We start from the raw sequence: 19,719 nt of genomic DNA, 5'->3' as shown, positions 1-19,719 counted from the left end.
AGAAAACAGGGACATTCACACACTGCAGTCAGCCAGAGGCAAACATCTGATGACAGTCACTGGGGGCAGTGACAGTGACAGACCACTTTGAGAACACTCCCATCCTCCTATTAGCACTGGTGCAGCTGCCACACACAAGCAGTGGCAGACAGATGAAGGAATTGCTAAGAAAATAACACAGAATGTTATTCAAAACACATGTAGTTAACAGGATACAATGCATGGTGAATAGCAAGTGCTTTGTATTTGTAGTGCCATGAGTGTCAGCAACAGCTTGGTGATAAGGACTCAAATTCCTAATGGCTGAAAGATAGTAAAAAGAAATATCTAGCTTTCATATTCTTATTCTCAAGCTAATCTCATGTACTACAGCTATTAAAAAAATCCAAGAACTAGCTCCTCTCCCATCCCAACTCCGTAAGCTAAAACAATCCAACACACAGTATGACCTATTACAGAAGTCCTTGTTCCACTTCTGGCAAAACACAAGTTCTAAATTTCCAAACACATCTGCACAGAACCACAGAACAGGCTGAGCTGGAACGGACCCACAAGGACCATCGAGTCCAGCTCCTGGCCATGCACAGAACATCCCCAAGAGTCACACCATGGGCCTGAGAGCATTGTCCAAACACTTCTTGAACTCTGTCAGGCTGGTGCTGTGACCACTGTCCTGGGGAGCTGTTCCAGTGCCCAAGCACCCTCTGGGTGAAGAACCTTTTCCTGATATCCAACCTAAACCTCCCCTGACACAGCTTCAGGCCATTCCCTTAGGTCCTGTCACTGGTCACCAGAGAGAAGAGATCAGTGCCTGCTCCTCCCCTTCCCCTCAAAAGGATATTGCAGACTGCAATGAGGTCTCTCCTCAGTCTCCTCCAGGCTAAACAAACCAAGTGACCCCAGCCAGTCCTCATATGGCTTCTCCTCAAGGCCCCTGCCCACCTTTGTGGCCTTCCTTTAGACACTCTCTGATAGCCTAATGTGTTTTTTTTTATTTTGGCACTCAAAACTGCCCCAGCACTCGAGGTGAGGGCACCCCAGTGCAGAGCACAGCAGGACAATCCCCTCTCCTGCCCAGCTGGCCATGCTGTGCCTGATGCACCCCAGAACCCCTCCTGGCTCCAAGGGCACTGCAGATTCATGTTCAACTTGCCATGGACCAGGCTTAATATTTTTTGGGAGTGGATTGAAAAAACCATGAAGCCTTTTCCTGCCCCTCAACTCGAGCAAACTAGAATCCAGGAATTCTCGTGAAATTCTGCTCCTGAAGTAAAAAGTGAGTTTTCTCTTCTAAGTTAAATGGGATAGTTTGATTACAGAAAACTGTTCAATTTTTCTGCATTTTATGAATTTCCCTACACCTAGAAAAACCACCCATGAGACTGCATTTCACACAGAAAAACACCAAGTAACTTCGGTCACATTTTAATAGAAGGTTACTAAAGAACTTAGCTTTTCTATGTATGAAACTGGCACTCACCTTTATGCCATTTTTGTTTCCTCAGGTGAACAGCAAAGACCAGTTTGCTCTAACAAAGTACTGTGTTGCTGCTGTGAAATGGTTAATTCCAAGTGTTTCAATCCCTCCTCTCAACCCTATGTTTCTACCTTGTATATTTGAAAGAAATAGAGCAACAGATTAACAGAAAGGATTTAAACAGGATTACTGGGGAGTTAGCAAATTTACTCAATGAATTGTTCTACATCCACAGCAAGGACTACCGCACTTCTGGACAACTTGCTTGATGCTGCTGTGATAATCTCAGCTTCACATGGAAGATTTAACTAGCTCTTCTGCCCTCTCATCCTTCTTTCACACCAGCTTCTGCTGAAGTGAAAAGTTCTTGACAGGAAGCTCAAAACTCATAGACAGGTCACCAAAAGAACTAATTTCTTCCACAAATACAAATTCCTATAGGAGTGGGGTGTTCTTTATTGAACTCTGAAATGATCAATTGTGAAGCACAGCAATAAAATCCAGAACTAGAACATTTAGTAACAGCCTGAAACACAGAATTGATTTTTATTGTCATAAGGATTTGACATGCAGTTTTCACAGGACACTTAGAGCTTTAGAATTTTATTCTCATCAGCATAATTGCTCATTTCCTACACATTTATGTTCCAAATTGCACTGACTTCCTGATTTCTGAGAAATAAGGCACTACAGTGTCCCTTCAAAGCAGTTACAGACTATCATAGCAGACACTTCCCTCAGATCTGAAGGTCAAGATTGCACATGGTAAAAAATGCAACTGGTAATTGAAGATACATCCAATGATGAGTAACTAATCACCACCATTGCCAAAACAGCCCTTCTGGGTGATTTACTGTCAGACTTGAGAGGAAGCCTCCAGTGCACAGAGCAGATTTAATAGTCTTCATCTTCTCATATATGGAAACTGCTCTGTTGTTGAAAAATTCCTTAAAGCTACCTTTTCAAGCCAGGGAACAGATTTTAATCAGGATCTTCAACCATCAGTGCGTTCTCATGGCTCAGGACAAGGCACTGGATGAAGACATTTACATTATAACTTTGGAATAGGAGTTGCAGCCACTGCAATGCTTTCAATAGCACATTCATCAGTGCCACGGCGGATTCTGAAGTAGCCATCTTCTCCCCATGAGGTGCCCCAGCTGTTCTTCACAATCCAGAATTTCTCACCACTTTTTGGGTCTTTACCATAGCCCACCAGTAAAACAGCATGATTGGTCAATTCAAAAGGATTTAAATCATCCCGCAGCCCGGTGTGATGGTAGATCCCCTCTTTGTAAAGCATGAAATCATTATAAACCTCAAAGGCAACAGCCATTGGGCCATGCATAACAAGCTCAAGTTTCATCAGGGCTTCATTGCAGCCTCCGTAGAAACCACCAACATAGTGGTACTCAGATGTGTAGTAGTGGTAACAGCTGCGCTTGAAAAGGCACGGAGAGTCTTGGCCTGTGTAAGGGAAGCAGTCCTCTTCCACCACACCAAAGTCTTGGACATACTTTCCACCAATGAGATATGGGAAGCCACCATCACAACCTTATTAAAAAAACAAATAACAAAATAAACCAAAAAAGTGCTTCTTCCCTTTGAAATTCTCTTATTTGTGGCGGGAGACTCTCCCACTTAAATCTTTCAGATACGGTATTGAACATACGTCAGTGACCCAGATCATCCTAGTACTCCAGTTAGCTACAGTCAGCTTTCTGAAACACTCAGGGCAAAATTCACATCTCTGGGAGTTATATTTGGAACACTAATACTTGGACCTTTTCTCATCCTGACAATCCCTGTCAGAAATAACAGCTAGTTACATGCAGTACAAGGACCTGTCCCAACAATGATACAGTCCTCTGGAAAGCATTAGTCATTGCTTTTGCTCATTTCCCCTCCCTCTGAATATACCACTGGAAGAATATTTAGTTCCATTCCTCCTAGGTAAGCATTGTAAACAGCTCCATTTTGAACCTTACTCCTTAGATACTTCCCATCTCACAGGGAGATGTATGAAAAAGTTTTATAAAAAAAGTAACTTGATGGGGAAGGGATGGAAGTTTTCAAACTTCCTGCTCCTTCTGCAGCATTGTCATTACTTGAAAGGTGTCCATATACACCATCATCCTTACCCTGAGAATACTGGCTGCAAGACACAACCTGCTGGGGGCTGAAGACTGGTTTCTGAGTGTTGTTTGTGAGGATACGTATCCTTGCCTCCAGCATGCCCATGGAGGAAAATGCGTAACAACTGCCACATGAGCCTGAGAAGGGGAGAAAAAGGAGCAGTCAGTAACATAAACAAGGCTAGTCATCTGCCATCAGGTACATCTATTCCTAAAGTCCTAAAGTCCACTGAAAAGAGTTAAAACCTACTAGACAGTGATTAGAACTTGAACATCAATAGAGCAAAAACTTAAATCTTCATTTAGCTTTCATGCATGCAATTCAAAACCCACTTCTAACAACTTCTCAGGGAACACTGAGCTTATTTTCAAGAATAAGAGGCAAAGTACTGCTCCAGTGTTTTTCAGCTGTAGCACTTAAGAGCTATCCAATTACCCTACTCCTTCAGAATGAACCTTCAGGGACCACATTAGCAGGGCTGAGAAGGCTCTATCTACCCTTTATGGAGCACATATGCTGTGGGGCAATGAGCTATTTGAAATGAATGCTGACAATATTGTTCTTATTTCAACCTACCAATGGATTTGGTCCCGTAATTTCCAGTTGAAAAAATATTCCACCTCTACAGCTACCTCTAAAATAACTGACTTTTAAGAAAATAGTGGTATAAATAGCATGTTTAATATAATGGATTCATCCCCTCTTCCCTTGCTTCCCAAGGGCATGTAATTGTACACTGGCTTTTCAGAAGCACCTTAATTTCCCTTCTGCTTCCTGGCAGACAGTTAAGTCTCCTTACTTTTGCATCAAAATTTAGTATTGCTTCTAGCTTTAGGCCTCTGCACTCTCTAGGACCTTCCTTTCACTCATTAAAGCCTTTGGAAATGGAATGACAAACCTCACAGGAAGAACAATTACTTGGATGAGGTCCTATTTTATCTACTGATTGTCATCAAGGTGCCTGATTTCCTTTTGTTTCCTGACGGTGGGAAGGTCAAATATTGCAGAGCTATGAAAATGTGGGAGCCTTGAGGAACAAAACAAAATACTTTCTCTTGAACTGTGTAGGTGTATAAAAGCAGAGCTATTACAACAGCAAGACTTCGTGAAATTGCACCTTCACTCAGCTAGATGCACCTCTGAAGAGAAGGGACAAAATCAGCCTGAACAGGAACACTCTTTTCCCAGCAGGGCAAAGTGAAGCAGTGAAAGATGCCTCCCACACACTGTACAGTCGCAGCATCTGAGATGGGCCACACTGTAGAACACTGCATTATGTGTGCAAAAACATGAAAAATACAATTCACTCAACCATTTCAGTCTGAACTCTGCTGGACTGGCTGCTAAATTTCTTTTCACGTCACCACAGTGGTATTTATAAAGTCCACAGAACGACCTCTTTTGTAGGTTTTGTTTGTTTTTTTTTTTAAAGCCTTAAAGCTAAAATTCTAATTTGATGGAGCAGAATGCATGTTCCACAGACATTTAACACACTCAGCATGGACCCTCAGATTACATAAAAAGTGTAGGAAGCTCCTTTATTGGAAACAGCAGACTAGTTCTCATTTAGAGAAACTTTGAAGCAACACCACAGAGAAAGGTAAGTCTGGAAGTGAGTGTTCAATTGTTTGGAAGATAAAAGAGCCCTTGGGACATTCATAGTTCACACCAAGAGAAAGTACAGGACTCACACCTACAGAAGATGATATAATATCCTGTTGCCTTCTTCCAGTGCTTCCACATAGCTAGAAATTCCATAAGCCTTCCTATGCTGCTTCTGCTACGAGGACTACAGTTGGCAGAATTTGTCAGAATAACTAAGTCATAAATGAGGGACTGGTGATTTAAGTCATCCCTTTCCCACCATGCTAATGTTATGCCTCTTTCCTCCAAAAGCTGCCACCAGATAGCGACTAGTAGATGCAAGTTTATGGTGGCACAGGGAAGGGACACATTAATGGAGCTTCCTCCTGGCCTCCTTATATAAACATATAATTTAGGCATCTCACACCACAGTGTTATAAACACTCCCTACAGAATCAACACATATCAGCATGGTATCCTTCTAAGTTCTTACCAGTATTTTGTATTTATCATTGTCTGCAATTTTCATAGTCACTAATATGTCCTCTTGCAACTACCCAGTTAAGTAACATCTGAATTTATCAGGGTGATAAGATTTGGAGGGAGTATAAACAAATTTCCTGGGTTTATTCATTAAAGCTGCATGATAATTTGCCATCAAATGAAATCAGGGAAAAAAATTAAATGTACATCAGTCAGTGTGCAGAAAACCCTGGCTAAAATTGTTTGGACAAAACCTGACAGCTGTGTTTATGCAGGGTAGTGTGGTAATAGACTTTCTCTCCAGCAAGTCAGCGCTATCTGGACAAGCCAGTGCCACCACCTATTTTAGTGCAGCATTGTTAGCCAGGACTCCGCCCAGTTTCCACAGGTTATTCACAGTAAAGGTGCAACCTGTCAGCTGCAAGACACTAGGCAAAACCTTCTGATTAGCAGCAAATTACAAACTACATCAAAGGAACTCTAGAACGTTGAATTCAGAGGTTTTATTTATTAATTTTTACCTTGATTCCGAACAGGGCTGACATAATTGACACCATTAACATTTCTCCAGTCCCAGGATTCTGGCAAGCTTGAAATTTTCTTGAGTAGCTCAGGTGTTAGAGGTGCAGGCTTTGGTCTAAAGAGGAGAAAATATTTTTGAAAAACATATCACACTGTAGGCAAGGAAACAATTACGTAACATTCAGTTTTCATCTTTGGCTTCTACTAGTTGGACTTGTTTCACAGTATGCAATTTATAATAGTCTCCCTCTAAACTGAGTGGGTGTCAGTATGAAGAGATAAACTTGAGCAGGATTCAAGACCTACTCAAACTGCTCCCTGAGGGAACTATATTATTAACTATACACTGTTGAGGAATACATTCAGCATAGATAGTTCAGTTGGCAAGCTGCAGTGTGAGCTTCAAAGAGCTCTGGGTGGCAAAATCCTTTTGTATAACAAAGGGAGCAGGGACCTGTGGCCCAGCCAGGTAACAGGACACTCAGAAAGGACCCCAGATTTTTCACACTTCAGGCTGGGGGTATAAAAGCCCAGGGGCTCCTTTGCTTGGGGTCCCTCCTCAGAGGGACCTGGTACAAACTGCTGTTTTACTATTTAGTTACTGCACCAAGATCAAATTATTTTAAAGATCTGGACATCTGAGACTCTGCTACTGGAACCCTGGCATCAAGCAGGTAAGGAACGCTGGTGTGAGTGTGGGATGTGGCTGCAAATGGGTCTCAGTTCCAGCTCAGGTGGTGTGAGTGTGACGGCCAGAGTGGCTCCTGGGTGGTCCAATGGACGAGTTTCCTTAACATCCATGAGCTGCTGAGGTCAAGTACTTTTGCACCAATCTGACATGCTGAGGTAACTCTCAGAGATTATAGCAACACAGTTCTACAGCAGTTATTTTACTGCAATTACAAAGTACGTAGAATATCTGACTGCAGAAACCATTTTGCCTTGGCAGCATGCACTGACAGCAACTACAGTTTCACTTCAGGCACAGGCATGGCTTACACTGACAATTGACTAACCGACCTGGCCCTGGAGACTTCTCTGAGGAAAGTTTTTACTGTGACTTTTGAAGAAGTATTGAATATTACCTGTCCTCATCTACCACCTGCAGTCAAGTGATGCTCCTATCAGCAAAACAAGAGCTTCCTGCATTCAACTTTCACATAACCTGATACTTGTCCTCAGTGCCATTCACAAACACCAGACTCTGGGGTCTGTTTTGAATGCCCAAGAGGGTCAACAAAATACTGTCATGGTACTGCATGGGTGGAAGAGAGCTTCCAAATAGGTTACTGTATTTAAGATCATCTGCAAGGTGACTTTATCTATACATCTGCATGATATTCCCATAAAAATCAGCATTTTTATTCTACAGTAGGACCTTCTTCAACAAACATATAATTGCCACAGTTTGGAAAAGTACCATTCCTACTCAAAGAAATACCAAGAGCTGAAAAAGGAAAACTATGAAGATGCTAAGACAGCTATAAAGAAGGGAATCTTTAAACTCTAGTTCTCAAATTTTGTAGCGCATGATGTACCCATCCCCATTACCACTCTCAGCTAAGTGATCTGCAAGATCCTGAAGGCATTCTCAGAGTTACTTTCATGCTTCTTCACTGAGACACTCTACTGCTGCTAGAGGACTCTTGTTGCATGCATGGCAAATTATCAAAGTAACCAGGGAATTCCCTCAGAAATCTTTGATATTCATGTTTAGGAGCAGAGAGCAGTTCACAGCTTTTCAACTGCAATTATGAACTAGCAGAACCAAGATGAAGCACAAGCAGAAACTGCTGACTGTGGCAAGCAGCTGATGAGCAGACAGGACAGTGAAATGATAACTGAGACTGCAACTGAGATGATAACTGCTTCCCTGCATATATGAGTTCAGCAGTGAGTTACTGAGCAAGACTAAAGGGTAGGTGACTCTAATTGTCCCAACTGCTTGAGACAGCAGTGGCTCAGAATAATCATTCAAATGAAAAATATGTTTGCATACCATGAACATGAACTGGAAGGCCTTGAAACTTGATTAAACATCTGAACTAAGCACAGCTAAGAGCCAGGACAAATACAAGCAGACTCTTGGCAGCAGTGGGGTTTGTTGCAGAACAGCGTCTTATTACCTTGAAGCTCTGGAATAGAGACCCCCAGCTCTTTTAGTTAGCTCTTCCAGGGCAAAATTCTCATATTCCTCATATCTTGTCGCTCTCCATGATTTCTGGTGAGCATTGATAGCATTTACAAAGTCGAAGTTGTGCACATAACGCCTGTGGGAGAGTCTGCAAACAAAGGAACCAACCAAGTAAAACAGTAAGAAAAGGACTGAGATTGAAACTAAAGGTGTTCTCTAAACTCAGTATGTAAATCTGGAAGTGTCTTCCAGTAGGTACTGATAAAGAAACATGGAATTACTGGATCAAGGCAAGGTTTCTGAAACTTGAGACAGACTGAATATAACCATCTTAGACATGCCAGATTTATAACAGGGCTTCATCACAGACTGAAGAGACTGTGATGCAGCAGGCAAGTCCTCTGTTTTTCTGCATTCAGGTTTATTTCCAACATTATCACTGGCATTAACTTTGTCCTCATTACTGGAATTGTTTCTTACAATTTTAGCTAAACCTCACGCACTGTTATGAAACATTTTCTTCCAGTAAAAGGTAACTTATCTGTTGCTTACCTTCCCCCAGGCTTCTGGAGAGGTAGCTCGTTGATGTGAACATCAGATGGAGATGAAGAAATCTTGTGTCCTATGAAACAAGCCCAGTTGTGGCCAAGTACATCATGCACCCATCCTGGCAGGGTCTCATTGCAATAGCTGGTTACATTCAGGCCTTCCTTTTTGTACTGTAATGTGAAGAAGTTATACTTGTGTTGAGCAGATGCATTTGTTAGCATAGCCGTAGTTCCCCACCCACTCACAGCTGCTTCTTCCTGCCTGTGTTTCACAGGAAGTGGCCAAACACACTCCAGAGGTTAAGAAGATAAAAGAAACTGCTATTTACCAAATAGCTGCAAAAGACAATTGGGTTGTGACTTGCACTTTTAGCAAAAGAGTATGCATTTGTATCAGTATCAACTAACCTGTGCTAATTATTTTGGTCCAACAGCTACTTTCTCAGCAAGATTTAAAAGACCTCTTAGTACTCAACCTTCTCCTCAAGGCCTTGAGATGTCTTATGCCAAATATGTGACCAGTCAAGCTACCTCTGGATTGCCACAGAAGTTTGAGAAACTAAGACTCAGAGGGAGAATGGCAAGCTTGTCATCCAGTAACGTCACAGGAAGACATGCACTCTTTCTGTTTTAAAATTTATGTACTATTTATGTACTGTTATTGTTTCACAAGTCAAAACCAAAGACGAAACTTCCAGTCAGTTTTTTATGTTTGAGCTGTGATGGCAAAGCATCAAGAACAATTTCACAGGAACTATCAAAATGAGACAGTGAGAAATGATGATCCCTTGGGAACAGCTCATTTTAAGACTGCAGCAGAGACTGCCACTAAAGCCTTGAGTCCCAAGTCCTGATATTTCCTTATTCAACCACACAAGTCTTTATTTTACCACTGAAGAGCAACAATGTAATATTCTCAGCAAAATGTGTCTTCATGCAATAGTTACCAGCTTTGCCCAGGTACATCAATTTTCAGGATTAGTAATTGTCTGACAACAGAATGTCTCACTGTGGGGGTGTGTGGGGCTCTTTGCTCATTACTCACCTCTTAAGTGTTTTGTGTTACACTACAAAGGCGCCTGAAAACCCCATGCAACAAAGCCTTTAACTTTTCTATTCACAAAAAAAAAAAAAAAAAATCACTTATACAGAATTCAAGTTTCCAAGAAAACTTCATTAAATCTCATCCTGTTTGAGCTGCACATGTACAATGAGGGATTCTGTAACTGTGTTTCAATAAAATGTTTGCTCAGCTTCTTTACTGAAGAAGGTGGTGGCTTACAGTGATGGAAATGCCCCAAGATGGAAAAGATTAATTAAAGAGACTGGGAGGTTTGTGTCTATGTTGAGGTTTTTTGAGAAATCTGAAGGAGAACTTACAGTAAAATAATTAAGTTTATCGATCAGCAGAATGAAGGTTAATTCTCTGACTGTTTTGGAACAATGGGAATGTGCTTTGTCCCCAGTCAGGAGGATGCAGAGGCAACATACCAACACCCAGCCAGTGTTTGCTGGCCGGAGCAGGGTGGGGGCACTAGAAGGCAGAGCTTGTTCTATTCTTCCTATCTTACTGTGCAAGATTGTGCAATGTGGGAAATAACCACACTTGGCCAAATACCAAGGGCAAGGTCCAGAGATGACTTTTGAGACACACACTCTTCACAACAGCAGAACTAGAAATCCAGACACTTCCAAAAGCAACAGGTAGTGACTTTACATCTAAGTTACTGTAAGATCACTTTTCTGCCTCTACATGACCATAGAAATTAATACCTGGTTTTTCCTATCTAAAAGCTGTCACAGATTAAAACAGTACAGCTATTCTCAACAAACACAGGCCTTAAATCTGAAAACCTGAAGATTATCAGAGGAACAGGCCTGCTTCCTGCCACAATCCTGCCTTGCAAAATGGTATTCTGAATTAAAACAAGTAACACAGATTTGGGACTTCTCTTCATGGAAAAAAAGGCAATGAGTTATCTGCGAACTAACAAATTAAAACAACAAAAACAACAACAAAAAATTTGTTTTTCTCCTAGAAATCCCTCTCCCTTTCCAGAGACAAAATTCATTGCTGTTTTAAAGACACAGAGAGAGAACCAAGATAGCATTCACACCATTTGTGCAACTTATCTTTCAGAAAAGTGAATGTAGAGAATTTCTTACACTCTTCTTTCAGTTCACATGTATCAACAAAATTTAGAAAGGAGGTGAAAAGACAGCCAGTAGCAATGCTTCAATATAAACAAGACATAAAAACCAATTTCAGACAGTCTGTGTAGAAGCCTAAAGTTACGCAATTCTAGTCCTCTGTAGCTACCTTTTTGTAGAGTGCCAGACTAAGCTACTACTGAAATGACTTTGAAAAGCGTCCAAGGATACTTTGAGACCGTAACACATGAATTACACTTGGATAGAGGCAATTTCAATTCCAAATAACAATGTATCTAGGAAATGAAAATATACCTACATAAGGTCATAATTGCTTCCCCCCCTCCCCCCGACTTTTAATCGAGAACCGCTGATACAGACAAGGGGCAGACAAGCCTTAAAAAAACCTCATCAGTGCCATAACATTGATGGCCACTGATTACCAGAAGGTATACCATAAAATCATTGTTAAAACAACCTTGCTAAGAAATGCAACATTTCTTATTTCTACTTGTGGAGGACTGACAGATGGAATCTAGGAAATTTGACTATACCAGTTTTAGAGGACTGACTATGAGTACACCTGCCCAGCTAACAGCAAGTCATATGACAGGGATATGGCACCATTGCACAAGCAACACCTGACTCAGCTGGATATCAACTACAATGTCAGACTCAGCAGAAGCTGCCAGCACAGCACCCAAAATATCCACAGAGCCCACCCCAGAACAACATAATTCATGAAGGTTAACAGCCATACAGCTGGGATCACCAGCAACTGCTGGACAACTGCTCTCACACATTTCTCAGCAGACTTTAAAGATGGTTTTCAGTTTTGAGTTAAGATGACTGCAGCTGTCACATGGTAATTTCATCAGCTGGTGAACTCTGCAGCATTAACTCCATCCAGTGACCTGACCAATTTAGGAGAACTCCTTTAGAAAGGCACCCAAACTATATTCATAGTTCCAATTCTGAGCCTTGAAAAATTGAATTCTATTTCAAATGCATATTTTTCTCAATCCTAACAAGTCATGTGGTTTTGCCTAATGCCAAAATTTAGCCAAGCCACGCCAACATTAACCTTCATGTAGCTAAACTTCAAAGACTGCTGTTAGGTAAGTGAACCCAGGTAAGCTTTCCAGTGAAGTATCCTTTTAATAACCCCTTTCCTGTGTCAGTCATCATGACAATCTAATTGTATGTTCAATTCTAGTCCTAGTAAAAATGATAATTGTTTAAAGCTTTTTTAAAATCTTTAATCTCCCTAAGAGGAAAGCAAGAAAGATGAAGACCTTATTAGTCACAGCATTTTAATGAGAATTCAGCAGTGCCACACTCAAGTTTACAAGTGTGCCTATGCATTTTACTATGGGAAGCACACATTGAATGGGAACAGAACTGCAGACTTGCAGCTGCCCTACTACACAAAAATACAGTAGACAATGTTACCAGAATGTTACTATTGCATCTTGCTACACAATATAAAATGCAAGCAAATATCAACTCCAGGTGGATTTTCTTTACTTTAGGAAACATTCTGCAATTCTGACTTTTGTACTTTCAGATTTACACTTTAGGAAAGCAGCAGTTGCACACTGCCAGTTGAGCAAGTCTAAATTAGACAGGTTAAAAGCTGACTTTCAATTGACTTGCAGGATGATTGAGTTGCATTAGCAACTCTGGCACTTCTACTTCAGCAACATAAAATAAAAAGTTTGGGGTTTTTTTCCATATCCTGAAAACTTAACTGCTGTCACTGTTCTAGTTTGTTTCCTGTTTGTTTCAGAACAGCAGTCCTTGATTTTAACCAAATCTGGGAGCACTGGGGAAGAGAGAAAAAGATATGACAAAGATGTCACCAAGTCTGGAAAAAAATAGTAACTTGAGTGGTGAAATATTCCAAAGTCTATATCTTTTTCTTTTTTTTTTTTCTGAAATAGTTGTTATGCTTCAATATGAAAAAGAAAGTCAGACTTCTGGCATTTGCTTAAGAGCATCTCAGGAGTCTGAAGCAGAACCACTTCACTTAAACAGTCAGAAACTTATGAGACTGTCTCATGTCCAAAGTGGTAGCCTTAGCAATAAATAAATACCTCAAAGACATGAAGTAATTGAAACAAGTTGGCCTCCACTTTCCCTTCAGCTTCACTCTAGCTTTTTATGTTATACTGTTCCTATTTCTTTTGCCATCCCTTGGGGGTAAAAAAAAATAAAAATCACTAAAGCTTTATATATTGCATAACCCTAAAAAATCCTTGTATCATTCAGCAGAAGCACATGATCAAACTTCTGCCAAAAGCAAGTACAGTAACTTCATATCCAAGTTCAGTACAGGGATGTTTCAGAAGCACACATTAAACAACTTAGTTTGTGCTAGAAGCAGAATGCAAGAATGCAGTAGGATGCTGCAATTTGGCAAACTTTAAATGTATATACAACAATTGTTAGAGAAAAACACTGTTAAAGCATCTTTATTTCAGACACTGAAGTAAACTGAGGGAAAACATAGGAATGATAAGCTCACCCAATCCATACCTCTGATGTATAAAGTCCTTTCCCCACAGGCCTCAAGAGAAAGAACAAATATCTTGTAAAGGCAATGAGACCCTGTTTCAGTGGGTGTCTGTTTAGTAAGCCACAGGAACAAAAAGCTATTAAAAACTCATTGACACATGCACTGCCAAACAGGCTGTGTCTGTATCTACACAGTGCAGCACCTCTGATAAAGTCACCACTTAGACAAGCCCACACCATTCCTGTCAGTAATTAACAGCTTAATTCTTGAACACTAGGAAAAAATACACTGGAGGTTCAATTAGCAGAAGTGGCACTTCTATGCCTGAAACTCACAAAGTACTGTATTGACTTAAACACTGCTGCTCATTGTACCGGATAAATCCTCCCTCTGCTCAATCTCAGACTTGCTGTATTTCTATTTCATATGTAATGCAATATTTACTGGATTAAAAGTAAGCAGATATGCACAGTTAAATATGTCACAAGGTCAAACAGTTTGTAAGGAACCACTTCCTCCCTCCAAGTGCCCACTAACAGTTGTGAAATTTGGAGTTTTGCAGATAGAGACATTGCATGTTGTTGCCCAATAACAGCAAGTAGTTGTCTGGAGCAAAAAATGCATTTAGTAAGTGCTGTGGTATTTCCTCATGATTCTCAGCAACAGACTTGCATCTTGGTAATCTGTTGGTCTTTTTGCAGCAGCAAAATTATTAGATGGTAACTGACCTGGGCTCTAATCCTCCCTATGGTGTTTAAGGAAAGAGGTCTTTAAATTAAATATGTCTTGTTGATGCTGCCCCATTACTGAGCAATGACCCAAACAAGCTTGCTATTTCTTAATACTGAAGCCAACTTCAAAACTAAGAATTAATCCATCAGCTTACAAAGGGCTGAGACACATTTAATGACCACAAAATGCAAGCTATTGTGTATGTTACTGCTCAGGTGTATATTTGACTTTGTTTTGAGAAGCAAGATGAATCAGATGACCACCAGAAGCTCCTTTCAGCTTAAACAAAAGGCAACAAGGAACAGTTTTGGTACTGTGTTTTAAGAGTACTTTTGCAAATCAATGCAACACATGAAATCAATGCAATACATGACATCAGTGCCTATGAGTCACTTGACTTAGTGCTCATCCTCTGGGGATGTATTTCACAAGGTGTGGAGAGCAGCAGCATTCAGTGACTCTCAGCTGTCTTCAAGTTGGCAACTAACAGATCCATTTATATCCCAGATCAGGCCACACTGTTTCTATGATTAAATTCCTCACACTCAGGAATTTGTTTGATAATCAGCAACTCTTTTACTGCCTAGCATATGGCTTGTAAAGCAACTCTGTATTTCAGTGTAAAATATCAGCCCAAAGTCTGCTAGTTCAAGTATATTCTCCTCAGATGAGTCCAACAATGATTGCTGAATTCTCCCTGCAAGAGATGACCCCCTCAAAACCAAGTTCATGGACAACACTACAGTCAGTATACAGTGCTCTGCTGTCCTCATGGAGGCAGCAAAAACTTTTAAGGCAGGTCCCCCCACTGCAGGTGAGCTCACAGAGGTGTCCCTGCCTGAGAAGTTTCACAGTAATTCTGCTCAGTTAGATTACCCTTCACTGTCTCTGCAGGCTTTGCTTTATCACCTGCCAAACCTATGAGGAATGTACATCACGGCAATATAATTTCACTATCTTATACAGATGTTTCAATCAGGTGTTTCTCTGTCATACTTTGCTTCTGCTCAAGTACAAGACCCTGTCTTGTTTAAAAGATTGAATTCTTATTTCAAAAATTTCCAGTTATAAGAGTGTGCTAGGTCTTGACAGTTCATTTTATTTACAGTGGCTCATATAATGCCACATATCAGAGTTTTGAAGAAAACAGTGATTTTAATGCAGGGATGTTTTAGTTTAGCTGAGCAGTGCTAAAACAGCACCAAGGCCTCATCTGCTCGTCAGACAGCTCTGACAGCAGATAGACTGGGGGTGCATACGAAACTGGGAGGAAACACAGCTGGGAAAGCTGACCCAACTGACCAAAGAGACATTTCATGCCCAAAAGTATCAAGCATAGAAATTGGGAAGGAGCTGAGGAAAGGAGAAAAGAGGAACATTCAGAATCATGCCATCTGCCTTCTTATGTAACAGTTGTGCACAATGAAGCCCTGCTTTCCTGGAAATTGCTGAACACCTGCTCATTATGGTGGCAAGCTATCCTGGTGGCAAGTAGTGAATGAATTCCTCATTTTGCTTTGCTTGCATACACACACAGCTTTTGCTTTACCTATTAAAGGACCTTGATCTCAGCCTACGAGTTTTTGCACTTCTATCCTTCCAATTCACTCCCCCAACGCACTGATGGCTGAGTGGTGCTTTGCTCATTACTGGGGTTAAGCTACAACAATGAGCATGTCAATAACTTCCCCAGTAGTTTTGCTAAAAAGTCTTTACAATCCTTTCCCTTACATGAGCCCAAATCAACACAGGCGGAACCTGCAAGGAAGTTGCAGTTAAACTGGAGCCTTCTACATAATTTCTATTCAGTAAGGATTCCAGTTCTCCTGAAAGAGTGGATCACTTGCTTTTATTAACACCTGAAAACAGTGACTTTAAAATAGTTGCTGTAAAATAAACCATCTACAGTGGCTCCCAGAAAGACAATTTAGAGCAAAAGTGATTTCTTCACCCTCCTTAGTACTAGCCAAAGTTCAGAGATTTTATGCTTGGACAAGGCCTGGATGTTTACTATTGACTCACAAGATCATGCCTCCTGAAACAACCAAAACCATATTCATTGTTCCTGCCCAGGGCTGCACCCACCAGCTGAGAAGCCCTGCTGCACAAAGCATCTGTCTTCCAGGTAGTAAAGCCAACCTGCAGAGATTACTCCAAACCACCCTTCAGATTCATCATGCCACTCATCAGGACAGCAGCACTCCTAACAGGAGTGTTTTCTCCTGTCTAATCCCTGCCTACCATCACTGTTTTCAGCTTGACCTGAAGGCATTAACAGGGACTGAAGAGAACAGTACTACTCTAAAGGAATAATTACAGGCAGTAGAAAGGCTCCTTAGAGTAGTATTCTGAAATAAAATTTATAGATCCCAGAAATCCTCCAGAGGATAGATGGCTCTAAAGTGCATTTGACAACATTTGTGAGGAAAGATAAAAGCAATGGTATTTGCTATTTGACTTGGGTCCACAGAGCGAAAAAAAAAAAATAAAAAAAAAAAAAAAAAAAAAAAAAAATCCAGGCTATCAGAAAAGTTAGTTTCATGAAGGCCTTCAATTGCTTTAAGCATGCCCAGAAGGGAAAGTAGCAGCATCTGTATTTTTTTCAGATAATGACCAGTGTGGAATACCTCTTCCCCCTCTCTGCTCCCTACCCAACTGCTGATTGCTGTTTCCTTATGTTCAAAAATGAAAAGAAATCCTTTATCTGGCAATCCAGGCAAATCTTGGAGCCAAAGATAATCAAGTGCCCCAGCTGTGGCACCCAGGGACTGAAGAGAAGCCTAACTATAGGCCATTCTGGCAACAGCCAGTGGTGTAGAACACACCAGGTTAACTCACCTTAAAAAACGCGAACCATTTGTAGTCATTTATCACAATTTCAAAGCCTTGATTGTAAATCAAAGTGAAGAAACCATAGTTGCCCAGACTATCCTGAGCCACATCTAGCTTCTGAAGATTGACAACCACCTTTTTCTCCACAGGCCCTGAAAGAAAGAAACATTAGGGCATGATTATTGTATGGAAAGAGAAAAATAGCACAAAAAATGCATAAAGGATGTTGTAACATTTATTCCTGAAGATGCCATAGTACACTCGTTGAATACAGTCTTGTGCAAAAGGGCATCGAGACATTTCAGGACCTCCACTTACCCGTCAGTAGGTCTACATACTCATTTTTTCCACTGCTACACAGTATCTGCACATTTTATTAGCAGCAGCACCAAACAGTTGTGATTGGGACACACCAGCTTATTGAAACACAACTCGCTGTAGGGCTACAAAGGTGTTGGATGCTGTGTCATTTAGGCACTGAGTCTGCACTGACAACTCTTCCCCTACAACATCTGGGATGAGGCATCACCCATCCTACACTCCTTCACACCAGTGCTCCAACCCTACCACGCACCTCACCTCCAGTGCTAGCACTGCCACTTGTCTCCTCTCATCAAAAAGCAGATGACACAGAAAAATGCAAAGCATCGACTATTTTTAAAATGACACTGACATATGATCATTAAATAGTAACTCCACACTACTATTATCCTCTCGAAGGAAGTGATATTCCCATATTTTTGGATGCTGTCAGGCTTCCCTGACAGCCCCCCAGGGGGTGCCCAGGTGTCACCAGCGGTGCCACCCTCTCCTGCTGGGAGCAGCCAGGGCCCGGGCAGGCAGAACCCCGCAGGAAGGCACCCGTGAGAGAGGGGCAGCGAGCCGGCATGAGCCATGGGGCCCGTGGAGAGGCCTAGCCAAGCCCTCATCGGAACAAACAGAAGAGAAACAGAACCAGTGAAGCGGCACTGCAGCAGCGCAGGAAGCCGCCTCCCCTCGCCCATGCCGGCTCCGGGGGCTCCGTGCACGGAGCGGCCGCTCCCCCGCCCGCTCCCGGAGCGCCGCCCGGCCGCCCTCGGCCCCGCGGGGCGGGAGCTGCCCGGGCCCGCCGCGCTCTCACCCGCCTGCGAGCAGTTGCCGTGGCGGCCGCCGGCCCGCCAGACGCGGAGCTCCCAGGCGCCCAGCAGGTCGGCGAAGGAGCAGTTTGCCGGCGTGTCGCCCAGCACGGCCGCGGGCAGTGCCGCCAGCAGCGCCAGCGCCAAGCCCCGCAGCGCCCAGCCCGCCATAGCGCCGCGCCCGCCGCCGCCGCGCCGCTCAAATGCGCCGGGCCGCCGCCGCCTCCCCGCCCCCGGGCCCGGGCCCGCCCCGGCCGGGCCTCCTCCCCGCAGCGTGTCCTTCCCGAAGGTCGTCCTCTTCTGCAGAGCGCGTACACCTCCCCAAAGAGCGTCCTCCCACGCAAAGGGCATCCTCTTCCCAAAAACCCATCTACCTCCCCAAAGGGCATCCTCCCACTCAAAGCGCATCCCATTCCCCAGCACCTATCTACCTCCCCAAAGGGCATGCTCAGCCCCCCTGCCCAGCCCCAAGCCTCGGCAAGTCCCCAGCAAGGGTTGTTCCCGTGGCTACTGCAAGCCTACGTCTTGCTGCCCTGGAGGACGTGGCCTCCTGTTCGCCAGGGGTTTAGCAGCACAGAGTGACTCAGATTTTCCACAGCAGCCGCGCATCGCAGCCAGGAAACCGTGCGGCACGAACCCTGCTCGGGGTGTAGCCCCAACACCCCGTGCCACCTGTGAGACCCTTGCACACATGAGCAGTAGACAACAAGCAGAGAAAACCCATCCTGGAAGTAGAAGCTATGGTGACCTGCAAAATCTTGCTTGTCAAAGAATTTAGAGTGTATGCAGGGGGCAGGTGCTGTTGGGAATAGAGATGTCTCCGCCGAACTGCGAGACCCGGGGTGCATGGCTGGGTGTGCAGGGAAGTGGCTCTTTTTCCTCTGTCTCTCCAAAAGCAAAATGTGCCGGCTTTCACATTCCCAAAGATATATGTGCAATCAAGAAGGCTAAAAGACTTGCTAATGAGTAAATATACCCTCATTTAAAAAAGAGTAACATGAAAAATAACTCCTTTCTGGGGAGCAATAAATGCATATAGTATGAAAATTTTGGCTATGAAAATGATGCACTAGCTTGGCTATGGATATAAATTTAAAATAAATGTTGTAAAACTAGTATAAATCTGCACGTAGATGCTCATCACAGATTTCAAAAGTGTAGCTTTAAATAACTCAGGAGCTAAACTAGGTTAAAACTGTAAGCATCCTGATCTATTTTTGTATTGATTTAAATCAGGAGATTAGGAATTGCATCAGTAAATGTAAACTGTTTTAAGTAATACATTATTTTAGCACCATCACATTCTTTTTATGCCATCTTCTCAGCCTTTTGGGGAAGGATTAATTTGACATTTTGCTGCTGATTCTTAGAGCAACCAGCTGATAGATGCTCTTACTCATACCAACAAAGAGATAAAAGCTTTTGTTTAAGACAGTGTTTTGAGGATTCTAAAGCACTGACTTAATTGGAGAAGCAGAAGTTCCTCT

At 42.4% G+C, this 19,719-nt stretch overlaps 1 protein-coding gene across 1 annotated transcript; it reads right to left on the bottom strand.

Annotated features, from left to right (window-relative positions):
• Positions 1 to 1,909: 1,909 nt before the first annotated feature.
• On the bottom strand, positions 1,910 to 18,403 carry CTSC (cathepsin C). Its single transcript, XM_058045249.1, has 7 exons — positions 18,238 to 18,403; positions 17,124 to 17,269; positions 8,889 to 9,055; positions 8,329 to 8,484; positions 6,202 to 6,317; positions 3,619 to 3,750; positions 1,910 to 3,031 (listed from the first exon to the last, which is right to left on the bottom strand). The coding sequence occupies exons 1-7, from the start codon at positions 18,401 to 18,403 to the stop codon at positions 2,529 to 2,531; spliced, it is 1,386 nt and encodes a 461-aa protein (XP_057901232.1). The 3' UTR covers positions 1,910 to 2,528.
• Positions 18,404 to 19,719: the final 1,316 nt, after the last annotated feature.

The sequence above is a fragment of the Melospiza georgiana genome, chromosome 2, assembly GCF_028018845.1.
Source record: "Melospiza georgiana isolate bMelGeo1 chromosome 2, bMelGeo1.pri, whole genome shotgun sequence".
Taxonomy (NCBI): Eukaryota; Metazoa; Chordata; class Aves; order Passeriformes; family Passerellidae; genus Melospiza; species Melospiza georgiana.
Note: the sequence above shows the minus strand (reverse complement) of the source record. Positions and strands in the feature narration are given on the sequence as shown.